The sequence below is a fragment of the Paroedura picta genome, chromosome 10 (assembly GCF_049243985.1).
Source record: "Paroedura picta isolate Pp20150507F chromosome 10, Ppicta_v3.0, whole genome shotgun sequence".
Classification (NCBI taxonomy): Eukaryota; Metazoa; Chordata; class Lepidosauria; order Squamata; family Gekkonidae; genus Paroedura; species Paroedura picta.
Genome location: NC_135378.1, coordinates 2,652,862 through 2,673,393, shown reverse-complemented (window position 1 = coordinate 2,673,393; position 20,532 = coordinate 2,652,862). Strand labels below are relative to the sequence as shown.

Genomic DNA, 20,532 nt, shown 5'->3' with positions numbered 1-20,532 from the left:
CTATGTGGGGGGAAAGTCAACCCCCAGGCAGGCTTAAACCCACAAAACTATGATTCCAAGGTGTGTGACTTTACTGACTAAGCCACTATAGACATAGTGCATTCAAAACCTCTATGCCGGGTTTTCTGGTGTATGCTCTCACTTTTTTTTATTTCCAAAGGAAGACAGGCAATCGCTCCGTATAGCTTTTAATTAAAAAGAAATCCAGTGGAAACAACTTCACAGCATGAAAGTTCAGACAGATTTTAGGCAGCACAAGAAGTGAGAGGGTCTGCTTACTCTCTTACTTGGTATGAATATTTCTTAACCCTATTCCATGAGGACAGAGTAAGCTCCTGTAGCCTCCCCGAGATCAACCTGTCAGACATCCCAGACTGGGCCCCAGGGATGCCTGATGAAGTCAGGGCTTGTATTGATCAACTAAAGCCTAGAAAAGCACCAGGACCTGATGCGATCCCTCCTGAGCTGCTTAAAACCTTCCCAGACTGGTGGGCTCCTCTCTTGGCTGCTCTCTTTACTGTAATTCAGGGGTCGCCAACCCCCGGGCCGCAGCCCGGCGCCGGGCCATAGAAGCCTCGTTACCGGGCTGTGGGGGGGCGGGAAGGCACCTCGGCCGCCGAAGCTGCTTAAAATACAATCAGTTGGATTGTCTGGAATTCCCCCCCCCAATGATGAAGCCATTTATAAAACAGCTGGGAGCGATTTCTTTCCAGCATTCACAAACAAGGAAAGTGGTACTTTATAAGGGGGGGGAGGAGCTCACCCCAGCCTTCATGCTTTGCAGCAACAGGAGCAGAATCGCTGTAATTAAACTTTCCCGAGGTTGATTTACAGCCATGATTGCAGGGGGAGGGGAGCAGGAAGGAGACAGAGAAGCCCATAATAATCGTGGGGCAGGTTTTGAAGAGGGAGTGAAGCGCTTTTAATCCCGCCGGATGGCCAAGCGTCGCTTTCTCTGGCAGCGGCAGAAGCCAAAAAGCGGGGCTTTACGCTCGGCGGGGGAGAATCTCCTGATCGTTCCTGGCCCTAGAGAAGCGCGCCTGGCCTCGACCAGGGCCAGGGCCTTTTCGGTCCTGGCCCCTACCTGGTGGAACGAGCTCCCGGGTGAGCTGCGGGCCCTGCAGGATTTACCAGCTTTCCGCAGGGCCTGCAAGACGGAGCTCTTCCGCCGGGTTTTTGGTTGAGGCCGGGGTCAGCGAATGAGTGCCAGCATCTCCCCCCCCTGGACCTAGTAAGTTAGATCTCCTCCCCACCCTCCCTGCCACTCTTATAGCAGGGGGTAGGAATAAGGAGAGCTTCCACCATGTTGGGATTGTTTTTAAAGTCTTTTAATGGGGATAAGACTATTGTGACCCACCACGAGCCTACAGGGAGTGGCAGGAAATAAATCTAAATAATAATAATAATAATAATAATAATAATATTAATAATAAAAGAGTGCAGGAGAGTTTGGTTTTTGGGGTTTTTTTAGCTGGGCTTGGAAGAGGAGGAGCTGCCAGTTCCCTGCTTTGCTTCCCGCCTCCCGCTTTACTTCAGCAGCGCTGACTTCCTCGTGCAACTTTGCAATCTGCGGCTGTAGGTCCCTCTGCCGCCGTAGGTCCCTCAAGGGGGGAGGGAAGGGAGGATGTGCCTCAAAGCCCAGGCAAGCCAGCCTCCGCACGCCAGTCTCGTGAAGGTGAGCGGAGGCAGCAAAGCAGTGGCCGGGCGGTGGGGAGGCGGCAGAGGAGATCCACGAGACCATGTTTGTTTTGGGGGGGGAAGGTGAGGGAGGGAGGCACAGCAGCCGGTGCGCAAACACGCATGCATGGAAGCTCTGTGCATGCGTGTTTGTGCGGCGACTCCGGGCATGCGTGGCGCCCGGACCTCACTCTCCCCTCTCCCTCACAGACCGGTCCCCAGCCTTTAAAAGGTTGGGGACCACTGCTGTAATTAACAAAACAGGCTTAATGCCTGACTTATGGACAAATGCAATCCTTGCTCCAGTATTTAAATGGGAGACCGCTCACTTCCAACCAATTATAGACCCATCAGCCTTCTCTCTATTGTTGGGAAGCTATATGCCAAACTCCTATCAAACAAACTTACCTTGTGGTTGACTAAGGAAAAGATTCTAGGCCCTGAGCAGGTTGGATTCTGTCAAGGGAAATCCTCCCTTGATCATTGCACCATCCTTGCCCACCTTGTCAACAAATATAGTAAGAAAGAGGGTCTAAAGCTCATTGCAGCTTTTCTGGACCTTAAGGGGGCCTTTGATTCTATCCCTAGAGATCTTCTCTGGGACAATCTGTTAAAGATGAAGATAGATAAAAGGCTCCTATATCTTATAAGGAAACTCTATTCTTCTACCTGTTGCCGTCAAACTCACCCCCCTTGGGAGTCTTACTCCTAAAATACCAATCAACAAAGGGGTAAAACAAGGATGCATTTTGGCTCCCCTCCTATTTAACCTTTTTATAAATGACCTTGCTCTGTCCTTATCCCCCAATTCTGGCCATTGCCCCAAAATTGGTTCTCTTCACATCCCACTGCTTTTATACACAGATGATGCGGTAGTGCTGTCCCATTCACAAACTGGCTTAAAACGCTTACTGGTTCAATTCCTGGACTTCTGTGAAGTAAACAAACTTGCTCTGAACTGTGAGAAGTCAAAAATTGTGGTTTCTGGAAAGCCTTGGAAGCCTCTTAAATGGAATGTAAGAGGTAACAACATTGAACAAGTTAAAAGCTTCAAATACTTGGGAATATTTTCTCACCATAATGCAAATTGGACTACACAGAGGAAATATGCAATCACATCTGCAAAAACTAGTGCCCTGGCAATCACACATTTCTTCTACACCAGTGGAAACCAGTATGTGCCAGCAGCCCTCAAAGTATTCAATGGGAAACTAAGTGCCCAACTGCTGTATGGCATCCCTATTTGGATCAACACTTTTAACCAAGCAGTCGAAAGTCTCCAATCTGTCTTCCTTCGTAAAATCCTTGGGACCATGAACTGTGTCTCTTACGCAGTCCTATGTCTAGAAACCAGCCAAAGACTATTGGAAACCAGAGCATGGTTGTTAACAATCAAGTTCTGGCTTCGCGTTCATTTTAGATCTGACCCCAATAGTCTAATTTCCCTCATGCTATCTGGACATGAGTCATGTACTTGGTTAGGACACATTGAGGGAAAAATTAAATCTATAGGAATCTCTTTAGACTCCTTGTATCAGATATCTGAAAAGACTGCATTTAATTTAATTAAACGCAGACTGTTAGACATAGAACTGCAGGAACTTAGCAAATGAACTTGGCAAATGCCATTTTGGGCTGTATCAACAGAGGCATCACATCAAAATCATAAGATGTCATAGTCCCATTGTATACGGCACTGGTCAAACCACACTTGGAGTACTGTGTACAGTTCTGGAGGCCTCACTTCAAGAAGGACGTAGATAAAATTGAAAGGGTACAGAGGAGAGCGACGAGGATGATCTGGGGCCAAGGGACCAAGCCCTATGAAGATAGGTTGAGGGACTTGGGAATGTTCAGCCTGGAGAAAAGGAGGTTGAGAGGGGACATGATAGCCCTCTTTAAGTATTTGAAAGATTGTCACTTGGAGGAGGGCAGGATGCTGTTTCTGTTGGTTGCAGAGGAGAGGACACGCAGTAATGGGTTTAAACTTCAAGTACAACGATATAGGCTAGATATCAGGAAAAAAAATTTCACAGTCAGAGTAGTTCAGCAGTGGAAGGGGCTGCCTAAGGAAGTGGTGAGCTCACCCTCACTGGCAGTCTTCAAGCAAAGGTTGGATACACACTTTTCTTGGATGCTTTAGGATGCTTAGGGCTGATCCTGCGTAGAGCAGGGGGTTGGACTAGATGGCCTGTATGGCCCCTTCCAACTCTATGATTCTATGATTCTAAAGCTAGAAAGGTTTGCTCGCCAATGAGCTTGGGGATCTCACCAAGCTCTCAGCCCCTAGCTGCGTACTTCTACCATCTAATCATCCCACAACAGTGTAGAGCATTCATGTTAGCTAGAACTAATGCTCTACCTTCTGCTGTTCTATATGGGAGATTTCAATAGATCCCGCATTCAGCTAGGTTGTGCCCATGTGGACAATGCTGTATAGAATCAATTACACACGTTTTCTTCCATTGTCCATTTTATTCCTCGATCCGAGCTAAATTTCCTAACTCGCTGCTGTGTAAAAGAGAACTGCATTCGGATGAACGAAAGACTCAGTTTCTTTTGACATCCCAGAACCCTGACATAATTGAACCAGTAGCAAAGTTTTTATATCTTGCCACGAGAAATCGTGAATGTATTATGTCTAAAGCATGATCTTTGCCTTTGTTCTCACTAGCAGTGGATCCTTTTGCACTTTCCCTTCTTATATTGTACTTTTATATGCTATTAAAGGCTTGTTGTTGTTGTTGATGAAGTAGAGAAAATCCACTCATGGATATGTCGGGGAGTATATAGTATGACTTCAGAATCAATCCTAAATAGTACAGATTGGAGGGAAAACCCAAACAGCATTAGAGTGGATATCTGAGTCAGGTACAGGTAGCTTTTAAAAAAAAACTGAGCCCAGTACACAAAAGACCCTAGAGAAACTACCAAGTTGCAATAACTGGAATCTGCAAAGATCGGGCATCCCGCTGTGTGTTTCAGAGGTGCCTTGCAAGATTGTTGTCAGTTTTGGACAATTCAGTTCCCTGTAGCAAGGCAGTGAATCCTCTGCAATATTGCAATGTTCACTTGTTTCCAAGGAAATAATGCTAACAGATGTTACACTTAATTTGTAGCTTTCTTTCAGAGCTCGGGAGATCTTTAACAAATTTTTATGTAGCAAAGCAACAACCCCAGTGAATATTGATAGCCAGGCCCAGCTGGCAGATGATGTTCTCAATGCACCACACCCTGATATGTTCAAGGATCAACAGCTTCAGGTAATTTTTGAAATGCTGTTTCTGTAGCAATTAGGAGCTCCCAAAATATGTTGATCCTGTGAGCTTATAAATCAGCTTTCTGAGAGTTAGAAGGGTCTGCTGATGGTTGGGGCAGGGGGCTAATGCAGTCCTTGCAGTGATGGATCATAGAACACAGTGTTATGTGTCCTTGTAACTTCAGCCTTCAGTTTTGGTTTCTGCTTTCCAGACAAATCAGTTTTGATCATTTTACAATTTTGTTTCCAGTTGCCTATCGGTATTTTGCAGTGTTTTACATAACTGCTTCTTGGTGTAGAATGGAGGAAACTGATGCTTTAAAACCTGTGTTTGCTTTTCAGATTTTCAACTTGATGAAGTTTGACAGTTATACACGTTTTCTGAAATCCCCACTTTACCAGGAATGTATTTTGGCAGAAGTAGAAGGGCATCCTCTCCCTGATCCACAATACGTTCCCAGCAGCCCTACTTCTAAGCACAGTTTTGGTTCTGAGCAGTCCAGTGTTTCAACACCAAAAAAGGTTTCTTACTATTAACAACCTTCGTTGATAAAATGGAACATATTTCTGTTAATTGCCTGCCTGTATAATTGGTTTATATTGTAAAATGCTGACATAGCCTTTAATTGCAGAGTTAGTTACACAATGGTAGATTCAAGTGAGTAGCCATGTTGGTCTGAAGTAACATAAGAAAAATCGAGTCCAATAGCAATGAGTTCAAGACCAACAAAGATTTATTCAAGGCGTGAGCGTTTGTATGCATGCACACTTCCTCAGACAAAATCACAGAATCATAGAGTTGGAAGGAGCCATACAGGCCATCTAGTCCAACCCCCTGCTCAACGCAGGATCAGCCCTAAGCATCCTAAAGCATCCAAGAGAAGTGTGTATCAAACCTTTGCTTGAAGACTGCCAGTGAGGGGGAGCTCCCCACCTCCTTAGGCAGCCCCTTCCACTGCTGAACTAGACTCATAGAATCATAGAGTTGGAAGGGGCCATACAGGCCATCTAGTCCAACCCCCTGCTCAACGCAGGATTAGCCCAGAGAATCCTAAAGCATCCACGAAAAATGTGTCTCCAACCTTTGCTTGAAGACTGCCAGTGAGGGGGAGCTCACCACCTCCTTAGGCAGCCTATTCCACTGCTGAACTAAACTACAATGGACATGCTTGGGCGGAGACGGATGGGGCAAGCAACTAGTCTCTTTTAATCATTTCTTTTCACGACTGAGAAAGTGTCTGTTATTAATTACTAACGTGGACAGTTTTCTTCAATGTTTTTGTGAACTACAAGTGAACTCAAAAGGACTGATTAGCTGTTTTAGCAAAGAATTATCTTTAAATCGCTCCTGCGGTTTATTACCCTTAAATAAAAGGGTAAGGGCTGTTGGGGGGGAGTTAGGGCCGGCCCAGTCCGGGATAAAAACTCGGAGGAGCGAATCAGGAGCCACGACGCTCCTCCGAGTGGCACTCTAGGGCCAAGTGGCCAATTGGGAGGCACGTGAAGCGTGCCTCCCTATTGGCCACTTGGCCCGTCTCCCGAATGCCGCGCCGCACACTCTCCAGTCCTCCCGACCCGCCATCCTTGCCGGATGGCCGCCAGGGAGGAGGCTCGCCCCACGCTGCTGGACTCGGAGAAAACTACTTTCCCTCCGCCCAGCAATTTCCCTTCCCCGCCTTCTCCGCCTCCCCGGCCACTGCCACTTGCGCCCTTCCCACCCCCACCCCGAACGTCCGTCCCCCGCCACCGCAGCCCGCGCCTTTCCCACCCCCCCCCCACACTTACAGATCGCCGCTTGGCCGCCTCTCCCGGTCTTCGCCGCCGCTGCGGCCAGGCCCCGCACTCCACCATGCTCCACGCGCTCCACATAAACACGAGACCACCAGCGAGCCGCTCCGCCGCCAGCGGCACACCCAGGCCTGGCTGGCCGGCCCCAGCATGGCCGCACCCACCCGGAGACCGCAGCGGAGTCAATCACATGACAGCGGCAAGCCGAGCCGTCACTGCCCTCAACGAGCCGTATGGCTGCCTGCTGCCGACCTCGCCTTCTGAATCCTGCCGTTGCCCTGCCGCGCGCCCGGCCCACGGTGAGTCTCGCCGACAGAAGGGGGGCCCCACAGCGACACGCGGCAGCCCAGGAAGCCATGCCCGCCCACCCAGCCGCCCTCGACCACATGCACCCGCAGCTAGCGCCCGCTGTATATAAACCACAGCAGGCTTAATTTCTAGTCATGGCATAATATGGCATAATTTGGATATTATGACAGGATACTAATTTGCCACTAATTTACCTTTTCTATATATCTGTACTCTCATGATCCTTATTCCATTTAGTCTGAGGAAGAGTGCATGCACATGAAAGCTCAGACCTTGAATAAATCTTTGTTGGTCTTAAAGGGGCTATCGGACTCAATTTTTGTTACACAATGGTGATAAATATAAAATGATGTAGCATTAAGGAGAAAAAAATCAGCGAAGTTGTTACCTTATATAGGCAGTCAGCTGGCCCGAATTGACTGTAGAAAAGTCATGGTGTACATCTGTGCTTTCTCATTTTCTGTTACCTTTCTCACCAGAGTGACTTGGGAATGCAAGCTAATTAATGGGACTGGTCAGCATAACCAGAAAGTTTAGGAGCTGCTGAACTGGGTAAATGAGCACTAGGTTTCCATCCAGTTTTTAAAAAAATATATTTTGATGATAGTTAAGTGGAAAATCCAAGTCGGGGCGATCCTTAAATGAAGAATCTGGAGAGGAAGACTCTGAGAGAAAGAGAAAAGGGACCTTTTTCTCGTGGTCTAGAAGCAAGAGCATGGGGCGATCACAGAAGAAAAAGGAGAATGGTGATTATCTAAATTGTTAGTTCTAAAACCCAAACAGTAAGTTTAACATCTGTGTTCCAGCCATCATAATGATGGGGGGTGGGGGGGAGGTGGATTCTACAAATCTTTAGAGCATCATTCAGGTCTATGTAAGAAGATTCTTCTTGTAAATCTGTCTTTCTTCAGAGAAATGCACAATTATGTTGGGGTTGCTAGGCAGTGCTATAATGCTGTCTGTGATCTTGTTGAGACCTTGGTCAGCATTTATACAGTCTGCAGACACATCACTTTTCTGTTTTTGGAGGGTTCTAACTCCACACACATTTCCCCCCTCACTTTGGGGATGTTTTCTGTAGAAACACCTCCCCGTCTTTACCAGGCTATAATGTGAGGTGGGTTTGTTTGTGTTTAATCCATAGTATGCTGAGTGTCAGAGTGGCATAAAGCCACAGTATGATGTTGTCATAATTCTGGATGCTTTTTACTATTTGAAGTGCATTTACTTGACTGCAGTGGATAGAGAACTTTGTATATCAAGCTGTAAAGCATACAAGTGCTTTTTAGAGTGAACAGTGTGCATTTAGCTTGAGTTGCATTTTCCTAAAACAATTAGTTCTGTTTTACATTACTATGATATTAAGGTAATTACCACTTTTTATTGCATGATTTTCCCACAGATTCTGTACATGCCAATGGGCTATCTTATAGACATGAATCTCAAGACTCATTGTCATCAGCTGCAAGTCTTGAATTGGTAAGGCCCTGGATTTTTATATCAAAAAGATTGTAAGAATTGTAGAGACTTGAAGATGCTATACTTGGGTAACATAAATAGCTTCCATAAACTTAAGTCTAGACATATTGTATGTGTTTGATTCCAAATTCAAAAGCATATAGACAGGGCGGTGCAGTGCCCAGTTTGTCCTGTCCACCCTCCAGGATCCCAGGCCAAGTCCCCACCCTCAGCATACTCCTGCTGCAGGCCCATAAACATGCGTAAAAATGCAAACGTGCCCTGCTCCACTAATCAGCTTTCCTCTTGCTGTAGGAGAATCCTAGGAGCAGAGACTTCCTCTATGCCAGGATACATTGGCTGGCTCACCGGGGGGGGGGGGGGGTTGAGGGGGTTCTGGAGAGAGAGCTTCTTATCAAGAAATTTCAGAGCGACCAGTGGGCTAAAGTCCTCCTTTGTGGTCATCCTGCATAAGGAGAATGAAAACAAAGAAAGAGCTGTAAGAGGAGGGGAGAGTGGATCAGGGAGGGGATAACCACTAAAAGATGGCTACAATACGGCGGAGAAAAAGGACACAGGCATGCTAAATGGAGTTGGGGCTCAGAGGTCTGGGGGCTGTGAGTAAGCTGAAAAGTGTAGGAGGATGAGGGAGGGTAGGCAAAAGAGGACTCCAAAGCAGAAATGGCACTGCTCCAGCCCCAAAGTTAAGTGCACCACCTTTCTAGAACCATAGGATCATAGAGTTGGAAGTGATCTCCAGGGTCATCTAGTCCAACCTCCAGCACAATGCATATGTATATGTAATGTTAAATATTAATGCAAACTAAGTGTTAGATTGGATTTTAAATTTTATGGAATTTAAATATGTTGTAATCTTCCCTGAGTCATCTGAGACAGGGTGGAATAGAAATTTAATAAATAAAATAATGCCCTCTCCCAGAGGTTTACCTAATGAAAAGGGACAGTGCAAGTTTTCATAGTATTACTTTAAATAACATCACTTAGTATTTGCTGCAGACCCAACTAATATTGTGCATACAAATAGATCATACATACATATCTTTATTACAGTCATAGACCAGCAAAATCAAAACAATTTCACAGTTACACAGATAATATGGCTAAAACAAATAGGTCTTTATACTGTTTCTGTGTAATAGTAACTTGTTGTTGAGGGATTTATGGGCAATATAGCTTTAAGTTTATTCCGATGCAACCTGAAGCATCACATGCTGGTTTAATAGCTGCTCAAGCTGCTGTTAAAGGCAAAAGGGAAGACCCGGCTGTGTTTTTTCCTGATCTTCTGGCAACCCTGCATTGGAGCAGTAAGTTCAAAAGCAGAACTTTTCCGCACTGGGAATTTGCACTCATCTGGTGGTGGGGCAAATTCCTGGTTCCACATGGCTGCGTGGCCGGGCCAGGGCTATCCCAGGACTGGCCCAACTCAGGCCCTCGTTTGCCTCACGGCAAGGGAATGTGGGTATGTTCCCCTTTTTGCCCTGGGCACCCATGGGGCCTATGTTGGGCCGGGGTGAGCGGGAATGGAAGAGTTGGGCATCCTGGCCTGGCTTCTCCCTACCCATGGCTATGACTACTCCATCCCGAAAGGGGCAAAAAAATGTCCACCCAGGACATTATTTTTGGTTGAAGAACTTGGTATTGCGTTGTTATGCAATACCATGTTCTTCAAACAAACAAACAAAAAGGCCCACATAGCATAGCGGAACCTGACCACCCTGGTTGCCTCATCTGGAGGTACAAATCCGTGGTGGACCAGGTGCAGTGGGGGAAATGCTCCCCTGTCTGGACCCATGAAGAGGCAGGGCAACCTATCCCTGCGACGTTGGTGTGGAATGGGTCCTAAAGAGGCTTTTAAAAGCCTGGGGATCATATCATCATCATCATCATTTAATTTTATAGCCTGCCTTCCTCCTCAGATGGGCTATGTATAAAAATATCCCCATAAAGCCCAATCTTAAAACAAAATTAATCCAAAAACTACGAAGATGCCATCATCTTATGACATTACAGCGAAGCCTGAGCGGGGCCCACTGGTCATGCTAACCTGGCCTCAGCCATAGACCTGGCAGCAGAGCTCCGTTTTACAGGCCCTGAGGACTTTGCCAGTTCTGTCAGGGCCTCAGCTCTCCCGGGAGCTCGTTCTATTGGGGCCAAAACCAAAAGGGAATTAAAGGAAAGACACTTTCTGTTTCCTTAAGAATTAGGTGGGGTAGCTCCCACTGATCCTTATGTCCTTCGGTATCTGATCTGTGAAACATTTTTTTAAATGTATGAATCTGGCTCTTGCTGTGCTGTTCTCCTATAAAAACGCATCCCCAAATGCACACAGGCTCCATGCAGCTGCTGTAAGTTTTGGTGCCATCAATCCCCACTAAACACCCCCCCCCCCAGTTCTGGAGATGGGCCTGGCTGCAGTGCTTAATAGGGGAGGTTTAGCCATAGCCCCTGTAATGTTTCCCATATTAAACATGGTTTCATTCCCCATCCTGAGAGATAATGTCTGTACTATAATTGTCTTGTCCCATGGTGCAGCTAATAATGGGATTTGGTGCAGTCATCTTGTTTGCTGTATGGTGTGGGAGATTAACACAAACACACCCAGTCATGCCTACCAGTGCCCTGCCCCCTCACTGATTTGCTTTTTAATCTAAATGAAATTTTGGGAAGATCTGTTCACAAGTTGGCCCTAAAGCTGCAAAGATGAATTTAGAGAGCCAGTTTGGTGTAGTGGTTAGGAGTACGGACTTCTAATCTGGTGAGCCAGGTTTGATTCCCCGCTCCCCACATGCAGCCAGCTGGGTAACCTTGGGCTCGCCATGGCACTGCTAAAGCTGTTCTGATGGAGCAGTAATATCAGGGCTCTCTCAGCCTCCCCTCCCTTAGAAGAAGAAGAAGAAGAAGAGTTGGTTCTTATATGCCGCTTTTCCCTACCCGAAGGAGGCTCAAAGCGGCTTACAGTCGCCTTCCCATTCCTCTCACAGGGTGTTTGCAGTAGGGAGAGGAAAGGGAAGGCAACTGTAAGCCGCTTTGAGACTTGCAGAAAAGCAGAGAAAAGCAGCATATGCTTTGGGCTGATCCTGCATTAAGCAGAGGGTTGGACTAGATGGCCTGTATGGCCCCTTCCAACTCTATGATTCGGTGATTCTGTGATATGACCAATTATGCATGGCAGCAGCCGCACCTGCGCCAGGCTGCTGCCATGTCCTTGCAGCGGGGTGGCATGCCCTGCTTCTTCCCAAGTATTCACAGAGGATGGACACCCCCAGTGCATGTGGGCTGGCCCCAACTTAGTGTGCGTGCACGCACAACGCTGGGGCTGGAAGAGCCCAGTGTGCTGTGCAACGGCAGTAGCAGTGATGGAGAGAGTGGGGGCGGGGGCATCCACAACACAATGGCGGGAGAGCAGCATGCCGTCCTCCCACCATCATGGGGATGGGAGAATGCTCCATCCAGCTTCCTGGCTCCACACAGTTGACAGGAGCATTTGGTGTCCCTGCATGGACAACATAGGTCGGGGGAGGAGCTGAGTCCAAAGGCCCAACTCTTCCTTTATGTGCAGGGCTGGCCCAGGTGCTGAATCAGTACAGGGCTGGGAGGCGATTGGGATAGTGGCAGCATCATGTACAATAGGGGATTCGCCCTGCGGTAGCCAGTGCAGCCTTTCTATAAGAACCAACTCTTCTTATAGAATCATATAATTATAGATTTGGAAGGGACTTCCAGGGTCATTTAGTCCAGCCACCTGCACAATACAGGAACTCAGAACTACCTGCCTCCCCACAGTAACCCAGCACCTAGCATCCCACAGCGGCAATTAGTAATTCCCTGGATATGCAAGGAAGTCCTCCACCCTGTGAGACTACTTCAGGTGGGCAGCCGTATTGGTCTGGAGCAGCAGAACTTAACAATGTAAAGAAGTGACAATTTCATTCGGGATCCAAAAGGTATGGAAACTGAAGGCAGTTTCTGCATCATGTGAGCAATATATAAACTTTTAAAAGAAACACAACCCCAAGAAGAAAAGGCAAGCAATGCTGCCCCTCAAAAAGAAGAAGAGAACACTAGGAGAAAGAAACAGTAAATCCCAAAGCATCCCCAAAGCCCACCCTACTCACAGAAACCAAAAGAATAGTTTGGAAGAAGTGATTAAGAAGAGGAAGAAGTGAAGGGAAAAGGAACAGGGAATAAAAGATCAGAGCCCCTCAGTCAAACCGTTGAGGTACGCATTTGCAAATGGCAATGCAGCGATTGGCTGGCTGGGGCAGGCCTTTATTTCAATGACCGTATATATACCCGCGTATAAGCTGAGGAGGGATTTTTCAGTGTGAAAAAAGGTGCTGGAAAATTAGGCTTATATGCGAGTATATAGGGGAATTGCCTGGTATGGTCGTCTGCCTACTTTCCCTAAGTTCAGTTTTTGTTGGTGTTCCTATCTGCCTAAATGCTGACCTTCTGTCCTGGAAGTCTGACTCTGGCAGGGCAGCGGCTCCCGCAGCTGAGAAGTCTCCCAAATGTTGCCGCATCAGTCTTCCAGATGGCTCCTCCTCTGCAATGCCAGTTAGAGACGGGTTCTCGATCAAAGAGATGCTGCTGGGATTCTGTGAGAGACACGGCATTAACATGGCTGGAGTGGAATTGTTCTTAATGGGCGGGGATAAGGTACTTGTCCCAGTATATCATTATTCAATGCAAAATCACCTTATTGTTTGTGTTTTTTTCCTATCTATTCCTGTACCCATAATTTAGTATTTGAATACAAATAAGTAAAATGCTTTCCCACATATGGAACAAGTTATCCTAAACTTTGTATTGTAAGTAATCTTAAAAGTATGTCTTTTTCACATCCTTCATCGCAGTGGTTGTCATTTCTTTTGCTTTCAGTCTGCTTATCTCATTCCTGCTTTCCCAGAACCGCACGTGGAAGTCCATTTCTCTCTGACAGAACAGGCTGGCTCAGTATCTCATCAAATGGGGCCCTTCTGGGTCTTTCCAAAATAGCCACAAATATTGTTACTGAATTTATAATGTGTAAGAACAGTCTGTTCTTGCTTTATTTAGCATTAATTTGGCACAGCAATGCTTTTCTGTGGATATATTATTAACTGCCGTTAACATCTTCTTTTTTCTCCTATGTTTTAGCCTCTTGTGATGAATCAGGACAGTGGCATTTTAGATTCCCGAGTTCTTCGTTTAGAAAAGCGTACTTTGTTTCGGTAAGACTCCTCCGCTCCCCCACCCATTCCGTTTGATTGTAAGAACATGAGGTGCTCCTCCATCAGGTTCTTGTGTCATTCCATTTGTTTCTGTTTCCAGGATTTGTCGCTTCATTTTGTCCTTCTTATCCTCCTGAGAAACTTCCCACCAATCTTCGTATTTCCTTCCCCTTAAATCACAGCTTGGTTTCTGTCTTTTTGCATTTTTATACTGTCCACCCTTTTAGGTAAAGGTAAAGGTATCCCCTGTGCAAGCACCGGGTCATGTCTGACCCTTGGGGTGACGCCCTCCAGCGTTTTCATGGCAGACTCAATACGGGGTGGTTTGCCAGTGCCTTCCCCAGTCATTACAGTTTACCCCCCAGCAACAAGCTGGGGACTCATTTTACCGACCTGGGAAGGATGGAAGGCTGAGTCAACCTTGAGCCGGCTGCTGGGATTGAACTCCCAGCCTCATGGGCAAAGCTTTCAGACAGCTGCCTTACCACTCTGCGCCACAAGAGGCTCACAAGAGGTCCACCCTTTTGGCTCAGGGTAATTTACAGAGAACATAAATTGTATAATAGGGTACAACATTTCCAGACAGTGTGGTCTTTCTATATCTTCTCTGGGTTTTAGGTCTAAGTTTCCCAGTGCCTACTGAGCGGCACTTTTTGTGCTGCTTTGAGCATGTCCTTTTGGCCAGTGGAGGACTCTCTTCTTTGTTGATTCACAGTGGCTGTGATTTGCTAACAGTTGTGAGACCCAATAGGTATATGGGAAGGCCGCAATAGGTGATAAGCTGCTGATTCTTTCGCACTGCCTTTTTTGAGGAGTTTTCATTATTGGATTTTGCACCCTCTGCTGTGTACAAACTTCTTTTCATGTTTGAAAACACAGTGGTGGTGGGAAATGCTGTCAATCTACAGCCAAGTTATAGCTACCCTGTAGGGTTTTTGAGGCAAGAGATGAACAGATGCTTAAGCCCTGCAGTCATGGGTTTCAGCTACCAGCTAGATATCAGAGTATTTTAGCAGTGGAAGGGGCTGCCTCAGGCGGTGGGGAGCTCCCCCTCACTGGCAGTCTTCAAGCAGAGGCTGGAGAGATCCTTCTCCTGGATGCTTGAGGCTGATCCTGCGTTGAGCAGGGGGTGGGACTAGATGGCCTGCAGGGTCCCCTCCAATTATGTGATTCTCTATTGCTCTGCAAAGCAACTCTGGACTTCCTTGGTGGTCTCCCATCCAAGTACTAACAAGGGACAAAATTTGGTCATGGGTGAATTAATATTAGTGTGCAGAGAGTGACTTCCTGCTTGAATCAAAGTATTCCAGTATTTGACCAGTACCTGGCCAGTACCATTGCTGAAACAAGATGGTGGGGCCTAAGAGGAAATGGATTCTTATATCACTAAATGAAGAAGAGTTGGTTCTTATAGGCCGTTTTTCTCTACCCAAAGGAGGCTCAAAGGGGCTTCCAATCCCCTTCCCTTTCCTCTCCCCACAACAGACACCCTGTGAGGGAGGGGGGGCTGAGAGAGCTCTGACAGGGCTGCTCTGTGAGAACAGCTGACTGCATATGGAGGAGTGGGAAATCAAACCAGCTCTCCAGATTAGAAACTGCCACTCTTAAGCCCTACACCAATAGAATCTTGAAGTCCCTTTTTTACAAGTGTGCAATATTGTGCCATTTAGATCACAGCTCAGACATTAGAGTCCAGTAGCACCTTTAAGACCAACAAAGATTTATTTAAGGCATGCACTTTCGAGTGCAAGCACTCTTCGTCAGACATTAACATGCATATTATGTAAGAACAGTGTTCTTGCTGCTCAGTGATCTAAATGGCATGATTGTACATGATTGCTTCTTGTATGTCCCATCGAAGGCTCAAGAGGGGACAGTCTCCATTATAGTCTCTAGACTGCACAATGCTTTCTTCGTTCGCCAAGATGCCTTTGTTTGCCTTGATGCAGAGAATCCTCAGGATCAACATGGAATGCAAAGTAGTAGGAAATTTTTGCAACAAATTATCCACCCTTCTGCTGGCATGAAATTATCCTTTGATCTAATCCACTGTTTTCAACGATGCTTCAAGAACTACATATTTTTAGGGCAAGTGTTGGATCACCCCAGTTTTTCTCCAGCAATGACTGAGCAAAGTCAGAACCTAAACAGTTCCTAACAGAACCTAAACAGTTCCACAGGGCCTGCAAAAGGGAGCTCCTCCGCCAGGCATTTGGTTGAGGTCGACCCAAATCACCGCTTCCAGTTGGCCCTCAAGCCCCCCCCCCTCTACGACCAACATTGATCAGCTGCCCACAGGGTCCAGTAAGAGTTTTATGTATCATTGTTATTATCATGTTAAATTATTATTGTTATAATGTTACTGCTGGTATTGTTACCTGTTACCATGTGTTAATTGTATCCTCCCTGTTTTCTGTAAACCGCCCTGTGCCTTCGGGGAGGGCGGTATAAAAATATAATAAATAAATAAGCTAGGAATGGTTATTAGATGCCCTCATTCAAATGGGTTTCCCAGTTCCATAGCAACAGGTAGCCACGACAAGAAGTGGAGGGATGGTGAACACCAGCGCTTTCCTTAGTGTGTATCCCCATTTTCCCTTCCGGCTTTCTTTCTTTTTATCCTTCCTTTTCTTTTTCTTCATTTCTTTTTACAACTGTTTTGTTATCCTTGTGAGAAGTGAGAAGGGCAGAATCCTGTTTGCCTCCCCCTTCTGCAGCAGCCATTTGGCATTTGGCTCCGCTTTCTGCAGCAGCTGCTTTGGAGTGGCACTCACCACACCCTTCTCAACGTTCCAGAAGGGCCTGTAAGCTCCTAAAAGTTGGGGACCCCTGTTCTAGGGCATTTTGGTTTTTGTCTTCTTCCACAGAGGCTGCTCTGAACACCACACTAGAGCAAGCAGCTCAAAAGTATTCCTACCTGTTTTATAGGATGCCAAGACAATAATTGCTGTACTTCCCCCAAATCCTGAAAGGTATATGAGAGCAGTGGTCCCCAACCCCCAGGCTGGGGACCGGGACCGGTCCGTGGATCAGTCTGTACCGGGCCGCAGCTCCTCCTCGTCCTCCTCCCCGACTGCTGCCTTGGGGGCTGCCCTGCCACTCTGCCACCGGCTCACCTTTGGTGCTCTCCAGTGGCCGCCGTGGCTGGGGGTCCCCCCGCAGTGTGGCACTGCGCAGCTGCTGCTGGCAGCACCCACCAGTGGACGGCGGGAAGTTAGAGGAGCTGGCGGGAAAACAGGGGCTCAGGCGGCAGCGGCGACGTCCCTCGGCAAAAGATAACCCCCCTGGGCCTCAGTAAAATTGTCAAGGGTTGACCGGTCCCCAGTGATGAAGTGGCTTTTGTGCTTATTTATTACCATTGTATAGGGTACAATCTAACTATCACAGCTTCTTGTTCAGTTGGCTTCTGAGAAAGATTGTAGTATGATTATGAATTGTTTTAAATAACAAACATATAACCCTGCTTGGTTTTGTTTTTGGATTTTTTAAAATGTATTCTAGACTGGATCTCGTTCCTATCAATAGATCTGTTGGCTTAAAGGCTAAACCCACCAAACCGGTAACAGAAGTCCTTCGGCCAGTGGTTGCGAAATATGGTTTAAATCTTAATCATCTTGTGGCAAGGCTAGTAAGTAACTCATTAAAGTAAGTTAAAATTTTTAGTTTTGCTTATCTGCAAAAGAAATGTAAGATATTGGTACTATCTTTGTGCATGAATCACCATGTGATTGAGGTACAAGTACTTTCTAGTCCTATATATACTTATTTCTTGGGTTGACAAGAATTCTAATCTGCTTTATTTTAAGTTCCCATATTCTCTATTACTGAGCATTCTACGAAGGCTGTACATGCAAATATGGACTAAATTGAGTTGTGTACTTAACTTTTAAAGTGCTTTTCAATGATGCTCCAGCTTGGCCTTTTGGTAAATCTCTCAAGAAAGAAAGTTCCATACAATTGGGCAGTAGCTGAGAACATCTTTCTTCTTGCCATTTCTAACTGAATATGGGGTGCCCAAAACTGAACACAGGACTCCAAGTGAGGCCGAACCAGAGCAGAGTACTGCGACAGCATCACCTCCCATGATCTGGACACGATACAGCCCAAAATCCCATTTGCTTCTTAGCCACTGAGTCACACTGCTGACTCATGTTCAATATATGGTCTACTAAGACTCCTAGATCCTTTTCGTGCATGCTACTGCCAAGACAAGTCATAGAATCATAGAATCATAGGGTTGGGAGGGGCCACACAGGCCATGAGTCACAAATTGGGATCAAGATTGCAGGGAGAAATATCAACAACCTCAGATATGCAGATGATACCACTCTAATGGCAGAAAGCAAAGAGGAACTAAAGAGCCTTTTGATGCCGGTGAAGGAGGAGAGTGTAAAAGTTGGCTTGAAACTCAACACCTGGTAAAGAGGGCTTTAAACTAGACACAAAGGGGGAGCGAGACGTAAATTCAGAACTTGGTGTGATGGCAAGATCTGAACATGAGATCTCAAATCTACTGGCAATGTTACATAAGCAGGGAACTACTAGCTTACAAGAAAGTTCAAAAACCAAAACCATGAGGCACACAAAGGATGGATTACGATGTCTCTACACTAATGCACAGAGTATGGGAAAGAAGCAGGAGGAACTAGTAGTCGTAATCTCTTCAGAAGGGACAGACAAGAAAAGAAGGGGGGAGGTGCAGCAAATCTATTTGTCACCTCTATTGTATATTCGTCAGGGATATGATTACGTTCATACCTGAGTGGCCTAGTGCTTTTCCTTACTTTCTTCAATTTGAGCCTAAATGTTGCAACAAGAAGCTGATGATCTGAACCACAATCAGCTCCTGGTCTTGTTTTTACTGACTGTATAGAACTTCTCCATCTTTGGCTACAGAACACATAGTCAGTCTGATTTTTTGTTGACCCTCTGGAGTTGTCCATGTGTAGAGTCTTCACTTGGGTTGTTGCAAAAAGAGTGTTTGCTCTGACCATTGTATTCTCTTGACAAAATTCTTCCAGCCTGTGCCCTGCTTCATTTTGTACTCCAAAGTTAACTTGCCTGTTATCCAGGTAATCTTTTGGCTTCCTACTTTAGCATTCCAATGCCCCAGGATGATAAGCACATCATTTTTTGGCGTTGCTTCTAGAAGATGTTGTAGGGCTTCATAGAACTGGTCAACTTCATCCTCTTCAGCAGCAATGGTTGGGGCATAGACCTGGATTACTGTGATATTTATTTATTTATTTATTTATTTATTTATTTATTTATTTATTTATTTATTTATTTATTTATTTATTTATTTATTTATTTATTTGGATTTCTATACCGCCCATTTCTTTGCAGCTCTGGGCGGTTTATATTGGCCATTATATGGAACGATATATAGACTGTAACATCAACAACTTTCAAATAAGGCATCAAAAGATTACAAAACCACATTTATAATATAAACTAGAACTAAAGCCCATTTTATGTGGAAATAAAATGGGCGCTAGGCACCCCCTCCCCAGGGAAGCCTTTGCAGGATGAAGGCTTAATGGGGCCTGCCACAGCGCAGCCAGCCGCCCGCAATCTGGGGGGTTCTCCTGGCCAATATCCCAATATTGCTTTGCCTACTCTTTTATTGATTATGAAGGCTACTCCATTTCTTTTGAGAGATTCTTGCCATAGTAGTATACCTGATGGTCATCTGAATTAAATTCACCCATTCCTGTCCTTTTGAGTTCACTGATTCCTAAAATGTTGATGTTCAGCCTTGTCATCTCTTGTTTGAACTCGTCCTGCTTGCCTTGATTCATGGATCTGACATTCCAGGTACCTATGGATTAAAGTCTTTACAACATCTGACTATCTTTTCACCTCCAGTTCCATCCACAACTGAGCGTCCTTTCAGCTTTGGCCCAGCCGCTTCATTCATTCTGGTGCTACTCGTACTAGCCGTCTGCTCATCCCCAGTAGCATATTGGACACCTTCCGACCTGAGGGGCTCATCTTCCGGCGTCATATCGTTATGCCTATTGGAACTGTCCATAGAGTTTTCATGGCAAAGATACTGGAGTGGTTTGCCATTTCCTTCTCCAGTGGATCACCTTTTGTCAGAGCTCTCAGCTATGACCTGTCCGTCTTGGGTGGCCCTGCACGGCATAGCTCATAGCTTCACTGAACTACGCAAGCCCCCTTGCCACAACAAGGCAGCGATCCTTGAAGGGGAAGGATTGATTAGAGATGGTAAAATAGAGTTTAAGCTCAAATCAATAGAAACCTTTTTTTAAAAGATAACAAAAATATATTGGTGTTTATATGTCAGATAACAGAGGCAAATTTTATTACAGTCATAAACTTGCATAAGGAAAATTAACAATCAATTACAGAATTAAGGATTGGGCAGCAAAAAAGCATAAAGCAGCTAAAATAATACATTTACCAATAATATTAAATAGCTTAGACCATAAAACTGCTAAAAACAGATTAGATTATAGATATAGGAATTTATTCTGATGGCAGATCTCTGAATTATTAGGTGTTAATCATTTTGCATTGAATTCTCATGGCTGTTGCACAGAACCTGGCAATGCTATACAATATAGCATATTGTGTATATATGAGCAGTAAGGAACTATCTGGATTTTCAGATAGTTAGGTGGATAGGGAATTGGTTAGAGAACCGCACTCAAAGAGTTGTTCTCAATGGTGTTTCATCAGACTGGAGAGAGGTGAGTAGTGGGGTACCTCAGGGCTCGGTGGCCCCTTCCAACTCTATGATTCTATGATTCTAAGTATAAAATTGACCTGAACACCTTGGGA

At 45.7% G+C, this 20,532-nt stretch overlaps 1 protein-coding gene across 12 annotated transcripts in view; it reads left to right on the top strand.

The window, feature by feature from the left end:
• Positions 1-20,532, top strand: part of RGS12 (regulator of G protein signaling 12) — a 219,745-nt gene that overhangs the window by 139,253 nt on the left and 59,960 nt on the right. For 11 of the 12 annotated variants that reach the window (XR_013225222.1, XR_013225223.1, XM_077302462.1 and 8 more), the window contains 7 exons: positions 4,797-4,940; positions 5,279-5,458; positions 7,641-7,794; positions 8,436-8,512; positions 12,977-13,171; positions 13,652-13,725; positions 17,227-17,353. Coding sequence is in view for 10 of the 12 variants with exons in the window: in XM_077302462.1 (XP_077158577.1) it covers positions 4,797-4,940; positions 5,279-5,458; positions 7,641-7,794; positions 8,436-8,512; positions 12,977-13,171; positions 13,652-13,725; positions 17,227-17,353 (951 nt within the window). In the remaining 2 variants the exon portion in view is untranslated. The remainder of the gene's footprint in view (positions 1-4,796; positions 4,941-5,278; positions 5,459-7,640; positions 7,795-8,435; positions 8,513-12,976; positions 13,172-13,651; positions 13,726-17,226; positions 17,354-20,532) is intronic. The other variant, XM_077302461.1, reaches the window with a different exon arrangement.